The sequence below is a fragment of the Bacillus rossius genome, assembly GCF_032445375.1.
Source record: "Bacillus rossius redtenbacheri isolate Brsri chromosome 4 unlocalized genomic scaffold, Brsri_v3 Brsri_v3_scf4_1, whole genome shotgun sequence".
NCBI classification, from domain to species: domain Eukaryota; kingdom Metazoa; phylum Arthropoda; class Insecta; order Phasmatodea; family Bacillidae; genus Bacillus; species Bacillus rossius.
Window position 1 is genome coordinate 18,857,469 of NW_026962010.1, and position 20,793 is coordinate 18,878,261.

Here is a 20,793-nt window from a genome sequence, read left to right on the forward strand (position 1 = left end):
ATGTTATACTTAACCATCCTACCACACACACGCACACACATTCACACACTTACGCACATGCGTGCGCATGCGTGCACTGAGATGAAATACATACTTGCCCACATAATGTACTTTTATTTAAAAGGCAACATATTAAAACACATAATATTTAAATTTTGTGTAGATTGGATGGTACTAGAAAACCATACTACAAAACGAGCGGACAACACTTGAGTCTTTATTATGATTGGGCTGACGGATTGCCTCTGGAACGCCCTTGTTACCTTCAACGACTCAGAATTAATACTTTTTATCCATCAAAAAACAACAACAGTTTAACTAAGCAAACATACACCCCACACCCCTCAAAAATTGTTATTACACAATGCATTATTTACATGGTAGGAGACCGCACAAACGAAGTGCGCAACTTCAGATTAGAAATATTGATTAAAATAACTACTAAAGATGCTAATTTGTTTATGAAAAAATTGCACATGAAATACAGACACTTGGTTATTTACACACACACACACACACATACATACATACATACATACATACATACATACATACATACATACACACATACACCCTGCATGGCTTCAGAAGTAAGTACGATATTTTGAAAACCACTCAAGACTTACATCTGTTTATGAAAAGGAGCTAAATATTAAAAAAATTTCAAAGTTAATTTTAGAGATGAAATATCATGTGCAAGTCCTTGCATGCGAGAACATTTTATTACGCAATTATCTTCATTTTTCCCAAACCATAGGTCTGATGTTTGGATACCACACAAATCTCATACTTAACATATGCACTACGAGATGACAGCACGCCAGTCCAAGCCCCTGCGCTTAGAGACGAAACTGCACCAGAAGCGTTAGCAAGCATTGCAATTATCTCGCTTCACTAATGCAGATTCACCTCTGACTAGGTAGACCTCCTGAAACAGTAAACATAGGACAGTGAAACACATTAAAAAAAAAGCATTTCAAAATAATTGAATAATATAAAACACTGCACATTTCACGAAAATCACCACGAAACTGACAGCCCTTTCAGTCACAATTCTGCGAATGCTATCACAGAATGCTAGATTTAGAAAGAAAGGATCATTCATGCCTTCATTATGGAACAAAGTAATAAATCACATGAAGAGAAACAAAAAAGGTACACACTTCGTTCTTAGACTCGTGCCGCCTCCTTGACAGAGAGAAAAGATTTTACACATAAAATAGTATATATTTCATTTCCAGCGATGAAGATGTACTAATATCACCTTGACAAGCTTAGATGATCTAGGGAGAGACAAAGTAAATATATTAACAAAAAAAAGTCGACTAAAAATCATTTACAAACAAAATACTTATCATTCCTTAGATTACATATTTTTCTCAATTTAATAAATGAGAGAACACAAACATTTACTTAAATCACTATTTATCAATTTTAAACTCTCGTGTACATCAGGAAAAAATAAATTGTATCATTCATTATTAGTTGTAATGTAAAAAATGCAAAACAGTTTCTTTGTGGGTTGTGGAATGCTCACTCACGATCGAAAAAAAGAGGGGCTTCGCTGTAAATCAAGGGAGGGGGAAACCATCTTGAAAGTTGAAGTTTCTCATATATTTGGATGTATAGTAATCAAGCAAGTAATAACATTTGGTGGTATAATATCCGTCTGATTAAAGTTTATTTGCTAACATGAATTCACAAATTAAACGAATCTCTGAGTACATTTGCTTATCTTTTATAGGAAAAAAATGCACAGATTGATTGTTTTATCATGAATAACCAGGAGCACACTAAAAAAACAAACGAAATTCTCGCCAATAATAACCAACAGCACACAAACAATAAAAAAATGATGTGTCAGTAATAACATGCAGCATGCGGAGAAAATCACCAAAATATTGTCAAGAATAACCATCAGTACATGTAGAATACCAATAAAGTCTTGACATGAAAAAGGCTGAAGTGCACGGAGAAAATCAAATTCTCGTCAGGTAAAAAAAGCAGAAGCACATGAAAAAAAAAAACAACAAAATTATAACACAGTAAAGTTGAAGCACACGTAGAAATCTATCGAAAATTCATTTGAAAAAATAGGAGCACTCAGAGAAAACTATCCGGGAGAAGATTAAAAACATCATAAATTATCAATTTTTTTTTAAAAAAGTTCAATTTAAATCCTGCCAGATATCTCATGTTGCTTAAGCAAGGAGTTTACAAGTTGACTTGTGCCAGAACTCTCATGTTGCTTAAGCAAAGAGTTCACAAGCTGACTTGTGCCAGAACTCTCATGTTGCTTAAGCAAAGAGTTCACAAGCTGACTTGTGCTGGAACTCTCATGTTGCTTAAGCAAAGAGTTCACAAGCTGACTTGTGCCAGAACTCTCATGTTGCTTAAGCAAAGAGTTCACGAGCTGACTTGTGCCAGAACTCTCATGTTGCTTAAGCAAAGAGTTCACAAGCCGACTTGTGCCAGAACTCTCATGTTGCTTAAGCAAGGAGTTCACAAGTTGACTTGTGCCACAACTCTCATGTTGCTTAAGCAAGGAGTTCACAAGTTGACTTGTGCCAGAACTCTCATGTTGCTTAAGCAAGGAGTTCACAAGTTGACTTGTGCCAGAACTCTCATGTTTCTTAAGCAAAGAGTTCACAAGTTGACTGGCAGGATTTAAATTGAACTTTTTTAAAAAAAAATTGATAATTTATGATGTTTTTAATCTTCTCCCGGATATTTTTCTCTGAGTGCTCCTATTTTTTCAAATGAATTTTCGATAGATTTCTACGTGTGCTTCAACTTTACTGTGTTATAATTTTGTTGGTTTTTTTTTTTTCATGTGCTTCTGCTTTTTTTACCTGACGAGAATTTGATTTTCTCCGTGCACTTCAGCCTTTTTCATGTCAAGACTTTATTGGTATTCTACATGTACTGATGGTTATTCTTGACAATATTTTGGTGATTTTCTCCGCATGCTGCATGTTATTACTGACACATCGTTTTTTTATTGTTTGTGTGCTGTTGGTTATTATTGGCGAGAATTTCGTTTGTTTTTTTAGTGTGCTCCTGGTTATTCATGATAAAACAATCAATCTGTGCATTTTTTTCCTATAAAAGATAAGCAAATGTACTCAGAGATTCGTTTAATTTGTGAATTCATGTTAGCAAATAAACTTTAATCAGACGGATATTATACCATCAAATGTTATTACTTGCTTGATTACTATACATCCAAATATATGAGAAACTTCAACTTTCAAGATGGTTTCCCCCTCCCTTGATTTACAGCGAAGCCCCTCTTTTTTTCGATCGTGAGTGAGCATTCCACAACCCACAAAGAAACTGTTTTGCATTTTTTACATTACAACTAATAATGAATGATACAATTTATTTTTTCCTGATGTACACGAGAGTTTAAAATTGATAAATAGTGATTTAAGTAAATGTTTGTGTTCTCTCATTTATTAAATTGAGAAAAATATGTAATCTAAGGAATGATAAGTATTTTGTTTGTAAATGATTTTTAGTCGACTTTTTTTTGTTAATATATTTACTTTGTCTCTCCCTAGATCATCTAAGCTTGTCAAGGTGATATTAGTACATCTTCATCGCTGGAAATGAAATATATACTATTTTATGTGTAAAATCTTTTCTCTCTGTCAAGGAGGCGGCACGAGTCTAAGAACGAAGTGTGTACCTTTTTTGTTTCTCTTCATGTGATTTATTACTTTGTTCCATAATGAAGGCATGAATGATCCTTTCTTTCTAAATCTAGCATTCTGTGATAGCATTCGCAGAATTGTGACTGAAAGGGCTGTCAGTTTCGTGGTGATTTTCGTGAAATGTGCAGTGTTTTATATTATTCAATTATTTTGAAATGCTTTTTTTTTAATGTGTTTCACTGTCCTATGTTTACTGTTTCAGGAGGTCTACCTAGTCAGAGGTGAATCTGCATTTGTGAAGCGAGATAATTGCAATGCTTGCTAACGCTTCTAGTGCAGTTTCGTCTCTAAGCGCAGGGGCTTGGACTGGCGTGCAGTCATCTCGTAGTGCATATGTTAAGTATGAGATTTGTGTGGTATCCAAACATCAGACCTATGGTTTGGGAAAAATGAAGATAATTGCGTAATAAAATGTTCTCGCATGCAAGGACTTGCACATGATATTTCATCTCTAAAATTAACTTTGAAATTTTTTTAATATTTAGCTCCTTTTCATAAACAGATGTAAGTCTTGAGTGGTTTTCAAAATATCGTACTTACTTCTGAAGCCATGCAGGGTGTATGTGTGTATGTATGTATGTATGTATGTATGTATGTATGTATGTATGTATGTATGTATGTATGTATGTGTGTGTGTGTGTAAATAACCAAGTGTCTGTATTTCATGTGCAATTTTTTCATAAACAAATTAGCATCTTTAGTAGTTATTTTAATCAATATTTCTAATCTGAAGTTGCGCACTTCGTTTGTGCGGTCTCCTACCATGTAAATAATGCATTGTGTAATAACAATTTTTGAGGGGTGTGGGGTGTATGTTTGCTTAGTTAAACTGTTGTTGTTTTTTGATGGATAAAAAGTATTAATTCTGAGTCGTTGAAGGTAACAAGGGCGTTCCAGAGGCAATCCGTCAGCCCAATCATAATAAAGACTCAAGTGTTGTCCGCTCGTTTTGTAGTATGGTTTTCTAGTACCATCCAATCTACACAAAATTTAAATATTATGTGTTTTAATATGTTGCCTTTGTAAATAAAAGTACATTATGTGGGCAAGTATGTATTTCATCTCAGTGCACGCATGCGCACGCATGTGCGTAAGTGTGTGAATGTGTGTGCGTGTGTGTGGTAGGATGGTTAAGTATAACATGTAAATAAAACCTGTATGAGATAATATTTTTTTTAATTTCTAGATGCAGTAACAGCAACCTAGGATGAAATTTCTACCGTAAGGTTTAAGGGAAGTAAATTTTTTTATTGTCTTACAGAATTTTAGCATGATGGTAAAGCAGCATCATTGTAAAAGGGGAAGAGAGGGAGATGTTTTATTTGACCAATGAAAAGAAAGCTTAAGGAAAGTCTCCTTAAATGTTTGTGAAAAGGGTTGTTCCTGGAACATCAGCAAATTGTGTCATACTGTGGAGGTTCAACTGATCATTCGCAATGAAATGCTAAAAATTTTTAAACGAATGTTGGTCATAATAAATGTAGAATAAATTTTTAATGTTTTAGTTTTGTAATGTGTTCTTACTTTTAATAAATGTATTAAACATACCCGATTGTTTTATTTCCTTGCATTACTAGTATTATCATTTAGCTACCTGTCTACCCGAGTGTCAGCTTGGCGCCACGAAGTCGGTGACTAACGGGCCTGTTGCAGCATGCGCGTCATGACTGAAGCTCGAGTGCTTCGTGATTACACTTTGACGAGCTGTTTGTGGCAGGCTCAGACATTCATGAGCGCCTCATGGCGCTACAAAGTCGCGGACTAATGTACCAGTTGTGACATGCACGGTTAAGTCTATTGTTTGGGTCCCCTCGACACTGCGAGACGACATTCCTGAGTGATGAGTCACGATGCAGGCAGTGCCTCGCGCCCTAATCTCTAATCACCTAGGTCATTAGTGGTTTTACCCGAGAGTGGTTTCCCATGTTTGGCTGTCAGGTTACATTTCTAACCCCACCCCTCACAGACCTGCTACGACATGCAAATGAGTCATGCTGGGTTTTTCCGAAGACAATGGTACTTCCATGTACTACATTCCTATTGGTGGATACAACAGAAATACTCTGTTCCTAATGGTTTTTCCAAGAACAGGCAGGTCCGAGGCTATAAAAGGCCAGGATTAGCTGTCGGAGCTTCAGTGTGTTCTTGGAGTTTGAGTGAGCTAGTTCGTGTGTGAGTTTCGCTGCTACCACGATTTCTACCGTCAACGCTACTTCGTGTTCTACAGCTCCACTTCATCGTTTTCTGAGGTATGCTACATGTTTCGTTAGTATTTTTATGTTTCTCAGCTTTTTCGTAGGTTATATGCTAGCTATTTTTTTTCTCTGTACACTTATGTGAGGGTAACCAGGAATTGTTTAGCTTAAACTTTTAACAGTACTTTAATATTCTAGCATTTTTGAGTTGTGAATTAGTGTAGTTTTGAGGTTATGTAATCAATCATTTTGAGTTAGCATTGAATATTTTTCAGCTTTAACTTTTATCAGTACTTTAAATATTCTACCATTTTTAGGATTGTACATGAAGGAATAGCTTTGAGGTTATGTTTGCAACTTTTTTTATTTAGTAACAATGCTAGTAGTTTAGGTTTGTAAGCTTGAGTGCTAGAGTTTTGAGGTTATGTTTGTAACTTTTTTATTTAGTTACATTGCTATCAGTTTAGGTTAGTAGGCTTAAGGGATAGAGTTTTGAGGTTATGTTTGCAACTTTTTCGTGTTAACATCTAGCTACATTGTATTCTTAATTATTTTGTTATAGTTCTCCGTGCGTCGAGCTACCGTTACGTGTTCCGTACGTTGAGACCAGTCTACCGATTGCCGTGATGATGGCGTCTACCGTTCAGAAATGCCATTTCTGCTCTGCTACATTCACGGCAGGCCACAACCGCTACCGGCACGAGCGACAGTGTGCCGAGAACCAGCATCGTGACTACCAGCAGTGCCACCTATGTGGAAAGATGGTTGCACGCAGCGATAAGATGCAGCAGCACCTTGCATCATGTGCTGGAGCTGTCGCTACGACATCAGGCATGCGGTGTAGCTTCTGCTACAAGGCCTTCGCCCGTGCTGATTTGGCTAGACGCCATGAGAAGTCGGCTTGCGGTCTTAACCCAAACCGCATAGCACATACCTGCGACAACTGTGCTAAGGAGTTCGCCAGGGCTGATAAGTTAAAAGCCCACATCAAGGTATGCAAGGGGCCTGCTCCGCCTCCAACAAAGAAGCAGAGGATGGTAGCAGTTAAGCCTGCAGTTACGCCCAAGCCTTCGACCAGCCGAACAAAGGTGGTGACCGGGACTGGTTTGGCCAATACCCACGGCTTCATCACCGCCGAAGTGGGTTTCAAGGGTAACTTTAAGACGTACGTGGCAGAAAATACGTCAAGTTCTGCCAAGGATATTTGTAAGTACCTGGACTCCATCAAGAACAAAATAATCAACCAACTTGTGGAGGAGATTGAAGAGAACGGACCTCTCAAATTCAATATCGTGCTCGAGTGCGTCTACGAAAAACCCGTAGATGCCTGTGAAGACAAGAGGGCCTTCAAAACCATGAATGTCCCCCTCTACGCAGTTCATGAGGTTGTGGAGGCAGTTACCGAGTCCATCTCTAAGATCTGCAAGGAGGAGGAAGACTACATGGGGAAGGGGTCCGGATGGACTTTGTCGGCCGTTAAGCGGCTTCAACTACGGATAAATAATCTCGATCCACTCCGTGCCAGCTCCTACATCGAATTACCTACATGCATCAAAGACAAATACGCAGTGATAAATCCGCAAAACCTCGAAGACCACATGTGCTTTAAGTGGTCGATTCTTGTGAAGTACGTGGAAGGTGAGCATCCTGAACGTGTCAACCAGCGCTACCATGACTTGGAGGGGGAGTTCAACTTCAACAACATTGACTTCCCTACTCCAATCAAGCAAATACCACTGTTTGAAAAACAGAACCCCGGAGTCTCCATCAACATCTACAGTATCGACGAGAATCTGAATGTTGTTCCTGCTCGAGTCGCTCCTGAAGAAAAAGAACATCATTTCGATCTTCTGCTCTTGGTCAATGACGATTCATCCCATTTCGCCTACATCACTAATTTTTCTGCCCTGGTTCGGGCCCAAATCACTACACATCATGATGCTATTCATGTTTGTAAAAGATGCTTCAAGCATTATGATGATCAGGAAAGGGTTAGCGGGCTCACTGGTCTTCGGTGTTTGGAAAAACACCGTGAGCTCTGCAAAGAGCATGCTGCTGTTAGGATGGAGATGCCATCGCCCGATAAAAATGGCTTGCCTCCTGTTCTGCAGTTCAAAAACTTCCATCACAGTGATAAGATGCCCATCGTGGTATATTGCGACTTTGAAGCTATTCTAGAGAAAATCCATACATGTCACCCGAATCCTGATGAGTCATACACGCTGCAGTACCAAAAGCATAAAGCATACAGCTACTGTATTTACGTGAAAGCTGATAATACCATCATTCCTGCACACCTCACTTCAGCACTTCCATCAGAGCCTGAATTGTATCGCGGTTGTGATGCAGAGGATAAGTTCATATCCCGCATTGTGGAGATTGGACATGATGTACAGAAAATATTTTCTACGTCTGTTCCTATGACTCCGCTCACACATGCACAAAACACTGCTTTTCTGCAAGCAAGGTGTTGTTGCTACTGTGGAGGAAAGTTCGGAGGAACTGTAAAGAAAGTTCGTGACCACAATCACTTCACCGGCGAATTTATTGGGCCTGCATGTAATGACTGCAACCTTCTCAGGCGCAGACCAAAAAAGTTGATTGTGTTCTTCCACAACCTGGCATACGATCAGAACTTCATTATCAGGAAGTTGGGGTATGATAGTAAAGACATCTTCATCATTCCGAATTCAGAGGAGAAGCTGATAACTTTTTCCAAGAAGTTACATGATAAGTTCAGCATTCAGTTTGTCGATACGTTCCGTTTTATGAGTCGGGGTCTTGCTTCGCTCGCTGAGTTCTTGCCTGCAGACAAGTTTATAAGTACTACCGAGTTTTTCGCGCCTGATGAGTTGGAGTTGGTTACCCGCAAGGGTGTATTCCCGTATGATTATGTGGATTCTTTTGCTCGACTAGATGATACTCGTCTTCCATCCATCGATGATTTCTACAATAGTCTGACTGATTCCATGATTTCAGAGATGGAGTACGCTCATGCAGTGAAAGTCTGGGACAAGTTTCAGTGTGCTACTTTGGGGGAGTACGCTGACTTGTACCTAAAGACGGATGTTCTGATTTTGGCGGATGTATTCGAGAATTTTCGTTCCATATGTTTGGAGACATACAGCCTAGATCCGTCTCACTATATTTCTTGTCCAGGGTTCGCTTTCGATGCGATGCTTCGAACCACAGGTGTACAGCTAGAGCTTCTTACCGATTACGATATGTACATGTTTGTGGAGGCTGGTATTAGGGGGGGAGTAGCGCAAAGCATTAAACGACATTGCGTAGCCAATAACTCCTACATACCTGAGACATATGATGCTTCCAAGCCATCCACATTCCTGGAGTACATTGATGCGAATAATTTGTACGGGTGGGCGATGTCTCTGCCGCTTCCAATTCGGCATTTCCAATGGGCAGACACATCAATTGATGTCGTGTCTGTCCCAGATGATTCTCCTACAGGCTACATTATTGAGTGTGATGTGGAGTACCCTCCCGAGCTCCACGAAAGTCACAAAGACCTGCCATTTCTTCCCGTAAATCAGTGTCCGCCCGGCTCAAATCAATCAAAGCTGATGACAACACTTGAAAATAAAGAGCACTACATTGTCCACTACAAAAACCTCCAGCAAGCGGTATCTCATGGGCTGAGAGTGACTAAGATACACCGAGTCCTGCAGTTTGAGCAGTCGGCATGGTTGGAGCCCTATATTCGACTGAATACCAACAAGCGGAAAACAGCAGCTAACGAGTTCGAGAAGGAGTTCTTTAAGCTCGCTGTGAACTCGACATTTGGTAAACTGATGGAAAATAAAAGGCGGAGGCTCAAAATGGAGTTGGTGTGCTCTGAGAAGAGGTTCAAGAAGTTGGTGTGTCGTCCGTCCTTCAAGGACCGTACAATGTACGAACCGAATTTGTCTCTAGTCCACCTTAATCACGAGACCATCATTTTCGACAAGCCGATTTATGCCGGACTGGCTGTACTAGATCTTTCAAAGACTCTCATGTACGAATTCCACTACAATACCATGAAACCCCGTTACCATGACAATATTCACCTGATGTATATGGATACAGACAGTTTTGTGTATGAGATCCAGACAACAGACTTTTACTCAGACCTCAAAGCCGACCCTACACTGATGGCTAAATTCGACACCAGCTGCTACCCTTCCGACCACCCATGCTTCTCCCCCATCAACGAGAAAGTTGTCGGTAAATTCAAAGATGAATGTGGGGGAGAAGTAATGGAGGAGTTTGTAAGCCTACGGGCCAAACTCTACGCCTACAGGTGTGGCGGTAAGAGCGAGAAAAAGGCCAAGGGCATCCAGCGATGTGTGGTCAAAAACCACATAACATTCGATGACTACCTGGATGCCCTGCAAGACCACGGCACAATGAGGGCAGGCGTTAGAGCAATTCGCTCCCGTCAGCACATACTCTATACTGAGTACAGCAATAAGCTGGCCATAACGTGGGAGGACGACAAACGGCTGATTTGCGAAGATGGTATCCACACAGTCCCCCACGGATATGTTGGAGGCGACGAATAATTTTTTTTTTCTGTAAATAGTTTTTGATTTAAATAGTTTGGCAGTTTGGTAGTTGTTTCCATTTGTTGTATAGTTTTTCTGTTTTTTGTTTTATAGTTTTCATTTTGTTGTACAGTTTATGTTTTTGCTGTACAGTTTTCCATTTTTGTTGTACAGTTTATGCTTTTGATGTATAGTTTCCATTTTTGTTGTAAAGTTTCAGTTTTTTGATGTGTAGTTTCTGTTTTTGCTCCACTTTTGTTGTGTAAAATATGTTCTTAATTTAATAAATACAATTTTACCTACATATTGTTTATTATTTTTAATATAGAACCAATATCCCACGAGGTACTGATACTTATAAATGTCTTACAGAATGGTGAAATGTAATTATACACAAACATTAAAAATATCTGCTTCCATGCAGCTTTTAAACACATGTACGCAAACACGAACTTGTTTATAAAAGTGAAATAGAACGCAGACATTAAAAATATCTGCTTCCATGCAGCTTTTAAAACATGGATACGCAAACATGAAATTGTTTAGAAATGTAATTATACACAGACATTAAAAATAATTGCTTCCATGCAGCCTTTTAAATACGAGTACGCAAACATGAGAAGAGAATATTACTTGTGAGTTAGGACTCTGAAAAATTTCTGGCCTCGCTAAGATGGGGTAATAAATGTTTTTTTTAATATTATCATTACTTTAACTATCACATCCACAATGTTAGTACAAATAACATATATTTTAGTTAAAACCTATAAATGATAAGACTTTAAGAAAAAATGGTGGTTACAACAACGAAATTACTGTGGATTTTGTGGATTTTTGTGGATTTTTGTCTATAAGGGTCATAATAATGCTGGTACGGGATAGAAACTCTACCTTACGTACACTACGTACTTTAGAAACCTACACCCGATGATGACATCCTTCAGATGAAATTAAGATGGCGGTCTCCATTAAATTAGATGGCTGCCTCCAGCAGTCAACGATGGTATATATACATATATTTTTTTTCCTGATTTTCTAAGTTAATAATTATGATTTTCCAAGATGGTGGATGTAACGAAAAATTGTAACAGGGATGAGTGGGGTGTTCGATGATGATGTCATTGTAACAGAGGAGCGGGGTGTTAGATGGTGTATTCGTAATGTAGAGGAGTGGGGTGTTCGATGCGTAGGTTTTTTAATTGAAATTTTATTAAATAATATTTTTTTAATTTTATTTTAAAATTTTGATTATTTAAGTTTTTTTTAATTTTAATTTTTTTTTCATTAAAATCAGATGATAAATAAAGATTTTCAAGATGGCGGACGAAACTCAAAATGGTGGAAAGTTCTAGAAAACAAAATGGCCGCCGGACTTGATGTAATCCAAGATGGCCGCCGGAAGTGACGTAATCCAAGATGGCCGCCGGAAGTGACGTAATTCAAGATGGCCGCTTCGAATCCCCGAATCCCCCTCCCCCCTCCCCTGTCCCCATATGAACTATATATACCTACTAGGGAGCCCGCCTCCAGTTCCAGTGTGACAGCCACGTGTTCTTGCAGTCGTGCACGGAGATGGTGATGCCGATGTGCAACTGGTGTGTAGAAGTGTTGCAAGCAGGGAGCCTGCCTCCAGTTCCAGTGTGACAGCCACGTGTTCTTGCAGTCGTGCACGGAGATGGTGATGCCGATGTGCAACTGGTGTGTAGAAGTGTTGCAAGCAGGGAGCACGCCTGCAGTTCCAGTGTGACAGCCACGTGTTCTTGCAGTCGTGCACGGAGATGGTGATGCTGATGTGCAACTGGTGTGTAGAAGTGTTGCAAGCAGGGAGCACGCCTGCAGTTTCAGTGTGACAGCCACGTGTTCTTGCAGTCGTGCACGGAGATGGTGATGCCGATGTGCAACTGGTGTGTAGAAGTGTTGCAAGCAGGGAGCACGCCTGCAGTTCCAGTGTGACAGCCACGTGTTCTTGCAGTCGTGCACGGAGATGGTGATGCCGATGTGCAACTGGTGTGTAGAAGTGTTGCAAGCAGGGAGCACGCCTGCAGTTCCATTGTGACAGCCACGTGTTCTTGCAGTCGTGCACGGAGATGGTGATGCCGATGTGCAACTGGTGTGTAGAAGTGTTGCAAGCAGGGAGCATGCCTGCAGTTCCAGTGTGACAGCCACGTGTTCTCAGGGGGCAGGCATTAGCGGTTTGGAATCTCACGCTACTGCGCACTGCGTCATGTGGAATGCAGGGCGCTCGGATTCGGATAAAAACGGACTAACTCACCCGCCTGCTTGACACGGTAAATTTCGCCGGTCAGCACAGACAATAATTTTGTGACTTGATGTACCCTCAATTTTCCAGCCCCTACTCATTCACACCTGTGTTTTTGTACCATGTGCGTCTCAGCATGAGGACGGCAGCAGATAGCAGTTCCCGAAACGTCGCTTTTTACTGTTTTGGAAAACTACTGTGTTTGTTTCGTCTTCTCGTTTTGGTGTGTTTTTGTCTCGTCTCCACTGTTGTGCTAAATTTTTTCTGGGGTTCAATATTATTGTGCTCGTTCTCTTTGTCCATTTTTCTTTGTTTTTCTTAGTTTGTTGACCATATTCCTGTTATGGAATATAATGTGGTGTATATATCCTATTGACAACATAAATTTTTGGCTTTTTTTTTTGTATTTTTTGTCTTTTGGTTTTTTTGTAGTTTTCTTCTACAGACATACATGTGATTAGCAATGGTGTATGTCCAAAAGCTTACATCAAGTTATGCACTCACATTGCACAAATCTTTCAAAGATAATAATTTTGTGTAGTCTTGTGATAAGAAGAAGAGGAGTAGGAGGCATGTAGTCCATAAAGTGAAGTAATTTTTGCCTAATTGCCGAGGCTATTCTGGCTATCATAACAACAATGCCATTTCCAAGCTTTTCTTATGACAACGCCACTGTTTTGGTAGCCACGGTTTTTGGCTTCAGCTAATAACACGGCAATGATTCTACATGCCTACTCCTCTACTTCATACCTCCATGCTTAAACTCTAGTTAACGTAAAAAATAGTCAAAATTAGTGTGATGTGTTTTATAATGCAAATAATAATCTAATGATCACATTAATAGTTAAATTGTTTAAGAGATTTCTTAAGGGAATACAATTAAAATGATTTAGTCGCGTACAAAATTTCTTCTTGTTTGTGCAAGTTGTTTATTGAAAATGATATATTTAAACGAATTTGATCCAAGATTTCACAAAAAAAGTTAACTAGTTCATTAATGTTAAACAGAGACAAAATAATAATGGCACAATTTTTTATATACAAATCACTACAAAAACTAAGATAGGCGACAGTCAAAATACAACTTTACACAATACATTTCAAAATTGATACATATAAATTTAAAATATAAATAAAGTAAAATCATTTTATATAAATGACAAAATTATTAATGACCCACCTCAATTACACGATGAAGCTAACAAACTATCTGTCTTATTATGTTACTTTATGTTATGCTTGAACGTCATAACTGTACAACATATTTCCACCATGGACACGGTTAACTAAAACTTATCTTAGTATACCATCATGATTATGTGGTAGTTTTCTTCATTTTGTTTCGTAGTTTCCTTTTTTCGTCTTCTGAGTTTTTTGCTTTCATGTTCAGCTGTCTAACCCTAATGTAAGTTCTACTTCTGACGAAACAGTGGATCACTTCTCGTGGCACTTTCCCATCAATTGCATTCACGATATCATTAGTGAGTGTTTCAAAAACATTAATACCCTTGCAAACATACTCGCCATGCATGGCAATAAATCTATCTTCCGAAATTTTGATGGCATTCATAAGTTCGGAACTCGGAATAAGAAGGCCACTGTATGAAAGGTAACTAATCCAGCTAATTCTATCTGATTCTAATGAAAGTGTACCAAGCTCAGGATACTTAGTTTTGAAACGAAATGCCACATTACCCGCGATGTATTTTAAGCCTTAGCTTGAAGTTATATCCTCGCTTGGTAGTTCTACTTCAGTCATGTCTGTAACCAGAGAATCAGTTGAAGTATTGACTCTGACTGTGTTCTGTAACTTGCAGGTTAAATTCATTTCCTTATGTAACAGTAATTGTGTCGGTTCCGCTACGTCGAAGTTCGTAATTCCAGCAGATGAATGTATTAAGCATGTCTCGTCAATTTTGTCTTCCGTGTTTGTTTTGGTAGAAAATATTGCTGCAGAGTGTTTACCCAGAATACAGTTTCGCACTCTATATTTGAAGTCCACTGGATTCAGATGATTATTCTGGTGTCCCATGCCTCTTATATAAAAAAAAAACCATTCTAGGATGTCCTGATTCAGCTTTATTGTAGTCACATATCGAACATGTAAAAATTCATTTAAATATTGAAATAAATCTTGCATGGATTTATTACAAATTTTAATACCTTCTTGTAAAGGCAATTTTTCTTAACTCCTTTTGCCCTGATAATTTCCATGAGCTTTGTCATTTAATTTAAAACTTTCTACTGCTGGTTTTTATGTGAGCCATAAGCATTATCAGGCTGTGATGAATTCATTACATCGAACCAGTCATTGAAAATTTTACAAAAATTTGCTGTGGCGGTGGAATCTCCTGTCCCTAAATTATTTTCCTTTAAGTAACCTAAAGCTTGAGGTTAGCTATTCGATAAGAGCTGAACTGCTGTTTTAACTTTTTGCCGGCCACTGCCTTTCACCTCTAAATGATGTTGTGTTAACTTAGGTGCTAATTTCAAATTGTGCACTGATTTCTCTAGCAGTTGCTCGACAAATATTGTATCTACTTCCCCGCCACTATTTGTAACAAATTCCTTATCTAAAATGTGATTTCTTGCCAACTTCAGTAGGTGCGGAACATCTGCAAATACGAAAATTTTTGTAATGCTGTCACTGGTGTTCGAGAAACTAGTATTTTAAGTATTAATTCCTAGCTGTTTCCATAAAGCTCTGTTTCCTCCACCCATGTCACTTACTATTGCTACAACCGGGAAACCACATTCTTGTACTTTCGTATAATTTATTTTAATATATGCTCGGACATGAACTGATTCATTTTCCCGCCGCAAAGACTTGAGCAAGCCACAGAGCAGCGAGGAAGTATCCGCAGTCGCTCTGCGCTCCCTTCCCAGCTCGGCGGGAGACGATGTTTCCACGTGACGTCACGAGCCTGGCTTAGGGAGGGGGAAAGATGCGCGCGCCTTTACCTTCTCTCTTTCCTAATACCATGACGTGTTCTTGCAGTCGTGCACGGAGATGGTGATGCCGATGTGCAACTGGTGTGTAGAAGTGTTGCAAGCAGGGAGCCCGCCTCCAGTTCCAGTGTGACAGCCACGTGTTCTTGCAGTCGTGCACGGAGATGGTGATGCCGATGTGCAACTGGTGTGTAGAAGTGTTGCAAGCAGGGAGCCCGCCTCCAGTTCCAGTGTGACAGCCACGTGTTCTTGCAGTCGTGCACGGAGATGGTGATGCCGATGTGCAACTGGTGTGTAGAAGTGTTGCAAGCAGGGAGCCCGCCTCCAGTTCCAGTGTGACAGCCGTGTGTTCTTGCAGTCGTGCACGGAGATGGTGATGCCGATGTGCAACGACGGGGTCGAGGACATGTTCGAGCCGGCGAAGTGGGACCTGAGCACGTTCTCGGACGAGTGCTACAAGAAGTGGAAGGTGCGGCCACAGCCGGACCTGGCCATCAAGGAGTACGGCGGGAAGCGCATCTCGACTGCCAGCAACATCGTGTTCAGGTACCGACGTGGTGTGCTCCTGGGTCAGTGGCGTATACTTCCTGGACAAAATGTTTTAGTGGCTCAAATGTATCAGAGCAAGGTCCACTACAGTAAAAAAATTAATAATAGCAAAATATGTTAATAATCCAATGATAAATCAATCAGCATCAGCAGACGATTTATATTATCAGTTAGCAGAGCACTTTGTGTATTTGATAAGGTGGTTGGGATAATAAACAACAAGCTTGGAAATAGAAAAGGGTACAAAGACGTTAAGGTACCTTCACATTTGAGCATTTTCATTCATATCAAAATATATTGGCAATTTTAAAAAAATTACTATACATAGTGCCGATGACACTTTGAAGAAGTCTGATTCCTCCTTTCACAGCAGTCTGCAGCAATTTTACACATATACTGTGGAAAGTTTTTATGAAAGAAAAAAAACTTTAAATTATGAATATAACATGATTTAACCTTGATGTACATTATTGATCAAAATCTATACTGTAATGCCGAGCACCGAGAGTAGGAAACTCGCTCGACTTCAGTCCAGAACACAAATTCAACTGCTTTTGAAAGCATAGTGATCAATGACATTATTTTGCAGTTCACATGCATTTATCAACAGTAAAATTTGTATTACTCTCCATTATTTACTGTCTATAAAAAAGCTACGAATTTGCAAAATACTTGTTTAGACTCTGACATACGACTATTTAAAATATTTGGTCCTGAACAAACAGTCCCAACTGTGTTTGGTGCTCGCCACGTTTCTTCCGTGCAAGCTACAAGTCTTGCACTCGCTCTTCGACCTTCATGATGGTACGAGTCTCCTACCCGCTCAGATACCAACGTCTCAGTATTACTCGCTCTGCGACAGACGTTTCTTCAGTATCGAGTCACCACTCGACCCTTAACCACTTTTTAAGCAGCGATTCATTCTCTTAAGCGAGTGTTCGCTCGTTCAGCTACTTGCCCAGTGAGCAGCATGATGGATCGGTACTCGCTCGGACAGAGCTTCCGCTCGCTCGTTCCTTGTAGAGATTCTGGCAGCTCGTCTGCCTGCTGTTGATCGGACTCGAGGCTGCCAACTGCCCGGGTTTAAACACCCGTCAGCTGCGATGACGTCAAATGTTTGTCTGCTGCTGATACCTGGGACGACTTACACTTCGTGGCACTTACACTAGGCGAGCAATTTTCACATTTCGCACAAACCATACCGTGTTCCAGAGTGAACACAGTAAAGGTTTAGGAAAATAAAAGTTGAAGCTGTACACACCATAACAAGGTTACTATGTTAAACAAATGCTCACCCACTAGTAGGAGACACTAGAGAGTGATTTAGTGGTCAGATAACTCGTCACTCACCGAGGTAATCGAACCCAAATATTTTACAAGTGGGAAACACAGTGGACATTGCCGTTAGCCTGTGGTTTTTCTCTGAGTACTCCCGTTTTCCCGTCCATACATTCTCACCTCATCGTGACTAAGGCCATCAAAGTCGACGAGACATCAAGCCCTAATTCATTAGTATATTTACGCACAAGCGCGCACACACGCACGCGCACACACACACACACACACACACACACACACCTTTCCACCACTCGGACATAGGAGGATTGTGAAAGCTGCAGTGTGTCGCTTTGGACACAGTAAGAAAAGAGAGCCAGATATGTCACTCTCATGTTGATGAAAGTTTCTTATTGAGTAGTCTTCTTTGGGAGTGGTGGGTGGGTAGTACCAACCTCAGTCAAAGACGGGAAACAAAACCATTATATAATATGTAACAAAATTATCTTTTATCTTTTTAATGTGTATTAGTGTCTATATCCAGCATACTAATGCCAGTAACTTATCTATTCATGTCAAATATTTAATGTCATCTTTTGTCAAAATACATTTTATATCTACAGTTTTACAAATGTATTTTCTTTACGTTTTCATATTTTTCTTACATAACCTATTTTTTTTTCAATAGTTTTTTGTTTATAACTAACACTCAACATCTTTACCGTCCCAGTTTAGATTTTTGAAACAAAAGTTTTTCCGAGTTATCCAGCAACAAAAACCACCTAAGTATTCCCGTGCGAAAGACTATAAAAATCTGCCACAAAACCAAAATTAAGTCTATACTGTTTGAAATTACAGTGAATTTCCCATGGAAGACACGGCATGCTGTGACGCAGTTGAAGTCACTTTATAACCTCACCTTCGCCACATAGTTCCACTCAAAACATTGTTAAAATGGTGCTTGATAACGCCAGACGATGGTGGTTAAGAGTGATTTAGAATCTTCGGTGTTGAAAATAGCCACTTTCATAAATAAAAGTCATTTAAAAACTGTTTTCACAATACAAAAACTACACTTCAGTCAATGTTTTGGGCGTGTAACCAATATGGCACAAAAATTATTTGAAGGAGAAAAATGGCTTCAAATACTTACCATGTAATCATGCAGATGTGGCACTCCTTGAAATGTATTGATATTTCAGAGAATAATTAACCTCAAATAAAGGAAGTGTTATTCGTAATTTTAGATAACTGGATTTTCGTAAAAACTACGTTGTACAAATAGGGTAAACGCACACATGGAAGAAATTAGTAGGTTTTTGCATGAGCCTTGATGTTTTTCTTATATCAAGATTGTTTTTGTGGGGTCATATTCAAATAATTGACCCGTAAATTTACGAATATCCCTGGATTATTTGTAATCACTGTTCTTGGTAACCGTTAGGTGAAATATTTTAGCAGTGTAACAGTGTAACCACCCTTTCGAATAGTTTTATGTATTACCTATGTCAACAAGAAAGGTGATAATTTTGACACACTAAAATTAAATAACTTTATAAGCATTAAGTATTTAAAGATGTAAAGTAACAATTTTTAAGTTATTGAAAAACAATTATTATCGCTGGAATACAAGACGTAGTTTTATATTATACTTGTTGGTGGTTTATTTCGATGTTCATAATAGCATAGTGGCCTCGTAGCCCTGGTGAAGTGTGAGCCCAGGTGCCACATCTGTATGATTACCTACACGGTAAGTTTTTGAAGCAGTATTTGTTATTAGATAAATTGTTGTGCCATGTTGGGTGGACTCCCAAAACAATGGCCGAAGCGTAGTGTTTGCATTATGAAAACAGTTTAAATAATATTTCTTTTAATGAAAGTGACTGTATTAACGACGGGGGTTCTCATTCGTACTTACTATCAGATGTGGTCAAACACGATTTTCGCAATGTTTTGTGCAGGACAGTGAGGTTAGAAAGTGACTTCAACTACTGCATGCCGTAAAAATTTTTTGAGGTTAGAATTGTTAAAAAAAATTTTTAACTTATGCGTTACCTAAATAATGTAATTGTTGAAAAACTTGACAGGCTGTTGGTAAGCTTTCGCGTAGTAATCACCAGAGAATTAAGTTATTTGTTTACCAACACTGCGGATAGATGTCGGATTCTCCATGGAATATCCATTGCCATTTGGCACGGCCTGCCACGCACGCTCCAGGGGGCTCGCACCACACCGTCCCTAGATGCTTGGCTCTCAGGAACTATGCTCCTTGCAGCAACGGGCTGCTGGACCCGTGGGCGGGCGGCGGGGTGCTGCTCAACGTGTCGGAGACGGCGGTGGCCGTGCTGATCCCGGAGGGGGCCCACCACCTGGACCTGCGCGCCAGCGACCGGGCCGACCCGCCCGCCGTCAGACTGGCCCGGGACTTCCACCGCCGCTCCATCCGGCGCTGGTGCAGTGAGCGTCTCTTCCTGTCCTCGCTGGCGCCCCCTCACGCGCGCGGATAGCCTGCTCTCTCGGCTCGAGGAAACAGGACTGTGATACCTAGGTCTAGCTGTTCCTCCAATTTTATAAAATCTGGCGAAAGAATCTCATTCCAATTTATTACTGCTACTCTGTTTACACTTACAGTATCTTGCTTTCATTTTCTGCAGTGTTACTTATTCCGTGTCATTTTATTTCTGTGTTTTTTTTTCCCACTACAATCATCTAGGTGCAGATTAAGCGAATCCATCTGGAACGATCATAAACTGGATAATACGTAAGCTCCATCAAGTCAGCAGTATTCTTCAAAATGTTTTCTGGAACACCGACAAAGAAATGTGTCAAAGAACAAACAGGGAATGTATCCGGTCTGCGACACAAATTCTAAACTAGTTCAATATACACATTTCTGAGCAATAATTAGCTATTTTAGCTTAGTAGAAACATGTATCAGTTGTAGGTGTAATTGCTAGTAATAACTAGTTATTAAATGTATTGACCTTATTTTGTATTGCAATTATTATATTGTTATATCTATGTGACTGTGTAATTGAATAAATTTCCTTCAGATTGAAAATTCTTCTTTATTTCATTTGTTAGTTCATATGAGTGAGGTGAATAATTGAAATTAAAAATTGTATTAAGTAGTGTGTGTTTGTTTGTGTAGGTTCGTGTCATAAGATAGAACTGATAACCATTTTCAATGGTATTGCAATTCCATAGTAAAATAAATTCAATCAACTATTGCCTCCATATTGCCACGAGGGAGATGACAATGGATAAAGGCATGTATGAGGTTTGAATTTGAACAAATGCTAGAATTA

The 20,793-nt window shown here is 39.5% G+C and overlaps 1 protein-coding gene across 3 annotated transcripts in view; it reads left to right on the plus strand.

Moving 5' to 3' along the window:
• LOC134541597 (lysosomal Pro-X carboxypeptidase) overlaps positions 1-20,546 on the plus strand; it is a 96,184-nt gene extending 75,638 nt beyond the window's left edge. For 2 of the 3 annotated variants that reach the window (XM_063385138.1, XM_063385140.1), the window contains exons 8-9: positions 16,020-16,207; positions 19,761-20,546. In XM_063385138.1, coding sequence (XP_063241208.1) covers positions 16,020-16,207; positions 19,761-19,992 — 420 coding nt within the window. In that variant the 3' untranslated portion in view covers positions 19,993-20,546. The remainder of the gene's footprint in view (positions 1-16,019; positions 16,208-19,760) is intronic. The other variant, XM_063385139.1, reaches the window with a different exon arrangement.
• Positions 20,547-20,793: the final 247 nt, after the last annotated feature.